This window comes from Pteropus alecto, unplaced genomic scaffold (genome assembly GCF_000325575.1).
Source record: "Pteropus alecto unplaced genomic scaffold, ASM32557v1 scaffold101, whole genome shotgun sequence".
NCBI classification, from domain to species: Eukaryota; Metazoa; Chordata; class Mammalia; order Chiroptera; family Pteropodidae; genus Pteropus; species Pteropus alecto.
In genome coordinates, this window is record NW_006432945.1 from 3,733,650 (window position 1) to 3,735,973 (window position 2,324).

The 2,324-nt window shown below is 58.2% G+C and overlaps 1 protein-coding gene across 1 annotated transcript; it reads left to right on the forward strand.

The window, feature by feature from the left end:
- The first annotated feature begins 213 nt into the window (after window positions 1–213).
- FAM71A (family with sequence similarity 71 member A) lies at window positions 214–1,992 on the forward strand. The gene has a single exon (XM_006907883.1). It carries the CDS (start codon window positions 214–216, stop codon window positions 1,990–1,992), a length of 1,779 nt encoding a protein of 592 aa, XP_006907945.1.
- The last annotated feature ends 332 nt before the right edge of the window (window positions 1,993–2,324 follow it).

Genomic DNA, 2,324 nt, shown 5'->3' on the forward strand with positions numbered 1-2,324 from the left:
CTGGAATCACCTGCACCCCCACCCCCAGCCCTGCCTCTGGGAGGCTGTGAGGCTACAGGGGGGCCAGCGGGGTGGGGCGGGCTTGAGAGACCTGCCATAGGGCCATCTGCGTGACAGGGAGCACTGCTGCTCCCTCTTCTGCCAGAGGGGCCAGAAAAAGAAGAGCCTGGGGCCTGCCTTGCCAGCACCGCTCGCTCACAATAAGTCACAGCCATGAACAGCGAGTCTCTGTTACCATATTACACGGCCCAGAGTGGCTCCGGCGTGGGCATGTTCAATACCGCCATGGGGAAGCTACAGCGACAGCTGTACAAGGGAGAGTATGACATCTTCAAGTACGCACCTATATTTGAGAGCGACTTCATCCAGATCACCAAAAGGGGAGAAGTGATCGACGTGCACAACCGCGTCCGAATGGTGACCGTGGGCATTGCGTCCACCAGCCCCATCCTCCCTCTGCCGGATGTCATGCTGCTGGCCCGACCCGCCACCGGCTGTGAGCAGCCTGCTGGGCAAGGCCAAGTCACCAAGAGAAAAAGCCGCAAGGCTGCCAAGGCCTTAGAACTGACCAGGCTCCTTCCCCTGAAGTTTGTGCGCATCTCCATTCACGACCGTGAGAAGCAACAGCTGCGCCTGAAGTTCGCCACTGGCCGCTCCTGCTACCTGCAGCTGTGTCCCCCTCTGAATGCGCGGGAAGACCTCTTTGCCTATTGGGAAAAGCTCATTCACCTCCTGCGACCGCCAGTGGACAGTAACAGCAGCACCTACGCCACACCTGCCGAGGACATGCTGTGCGTGCCCGCGTTTGAGGAGGAGGACCGGAGGAGCCTGACAGCAGCCGACTTCCAAGGGAAAGGGGATCAGGACCAGGTCAGCATCCGAAGCCTCTACGTGGTCTCTGAGGTGTCTGGGGTCACCTCTGCAGCTTTTGCTGGCGGGGAGGGAACCCAATATGACTCCCACAATCCCACTGCCATGCCCGACGTGGCCACCTCACACACAAAACCTACACAGCCTGACAAAGCGTCGTCAGCAGGGGTGTCAGCAGGGGTGTCGGCAGGGGCGGCAGCAGGCACCACGGCCGGCGCTCTGAGCCTGGCGATAACCAAGTCTGCTGCCTCTGAAGAGCTGAGCACAGCCATAGCAGGGGCAGCTACCATGAGTCCAGGAGGAAACAAAACCAAGATAGCCATTGCGGGCGCTGCCGACATGTCCGCAAAGAGCATCAAAGTGGCCTTGGCAGGTGCTGCAGACAAGCCAGCAGAGTGTCCTTCCAGCACCAGCCTCTCCCCAGAGGCCAGAACGATTACTGCGACAGCAAAAGTAGAACCTACTAGCAAGGCTGTTGCAGAAATAACCAACGATCCAGCTGTGGCAGCTCTCGTTTCAACCCTGCCCACGGAAGGCAGCGTGAGAGAACCGGGGAGAAGGCGGCAGCACGTGTCTCCCTCCAGGGCTGAAGCCCACAAGAGCAGAAGGGAGAGGAGGGAGCGAAGGGAGAAGGACAGAGCTCTCAGGAGCTCCCGTCACCGCAGGGTGTCTGAAAACCGACACAAGGCGGGGGGAGATAAAGTATTCCAAAAATCAGCTGGCCGGTCCTCGGCCAGACAGAGAGATGACAAAAAGGAGAAAGGCCGTGGCAGCCCAGGGGGCGGCAGGCGTGTCATCACGCACAAAGGCATCAGCCACGCTCCCATCACCAAGGAGTCCAGGATCTCTCACAAATCGGGGAGGAGCTCGTCTACGACTAGTTCAAGTTCCACAACCAAGAGACTCAGCAGGATCAGCTCTTTCTTGAGGAATGTCAAAGCCAATCTTACTACAAAAGCAGTGGCCTCGCCACATGGTAAGGATGTGGACATCTTGACTAAGACGACGGAGAGGAAGAGCATGGAGACCAGCACGGAGGTAACAGAGAGTGGCCAAGGGCTGGACACGGCTGATAGTGTGAAACCTGAGACCAGGGAGAAAGTGACCTTCGAAGCCCTTTGATAGGACCCAGAGCCGGAAGCTGCAACGGGAGCCAGGGCTCAGGGGAGGATCCCTGGAGAGCCGATTCCAGCTTTCCTTACTGCAGTTTCAATAAAGAACAATGCGGTCTGAGAATGGCATGCTGCATTCTGTCTGAATTTCTATGTCCCGAAGCCCAGTCATGACCTCACAGTGGATTCTGTGATGTCAACTGAGCTGCAGCCTGTGCTGCAGTCAGGAGCAGCCTGACCTCGCCAAGCTTGGCCGGGGCTACAGGAGTGCTCCATCTGGCCTCAACTCTTTACCGTCCTTGTTCCCCAGAGTCATGACTGAAAGCTGGACTATGGTCTGGG

What these genes read in the sequence shown, in the direction of transcription:
- FAM71A (XM_006907883.1), top strand. Translation starts at nt 214, where the DNA reads ATGAACAGCGAGTCTCTGTTACCATATTACACGGCCCAGAGTGGCTCC.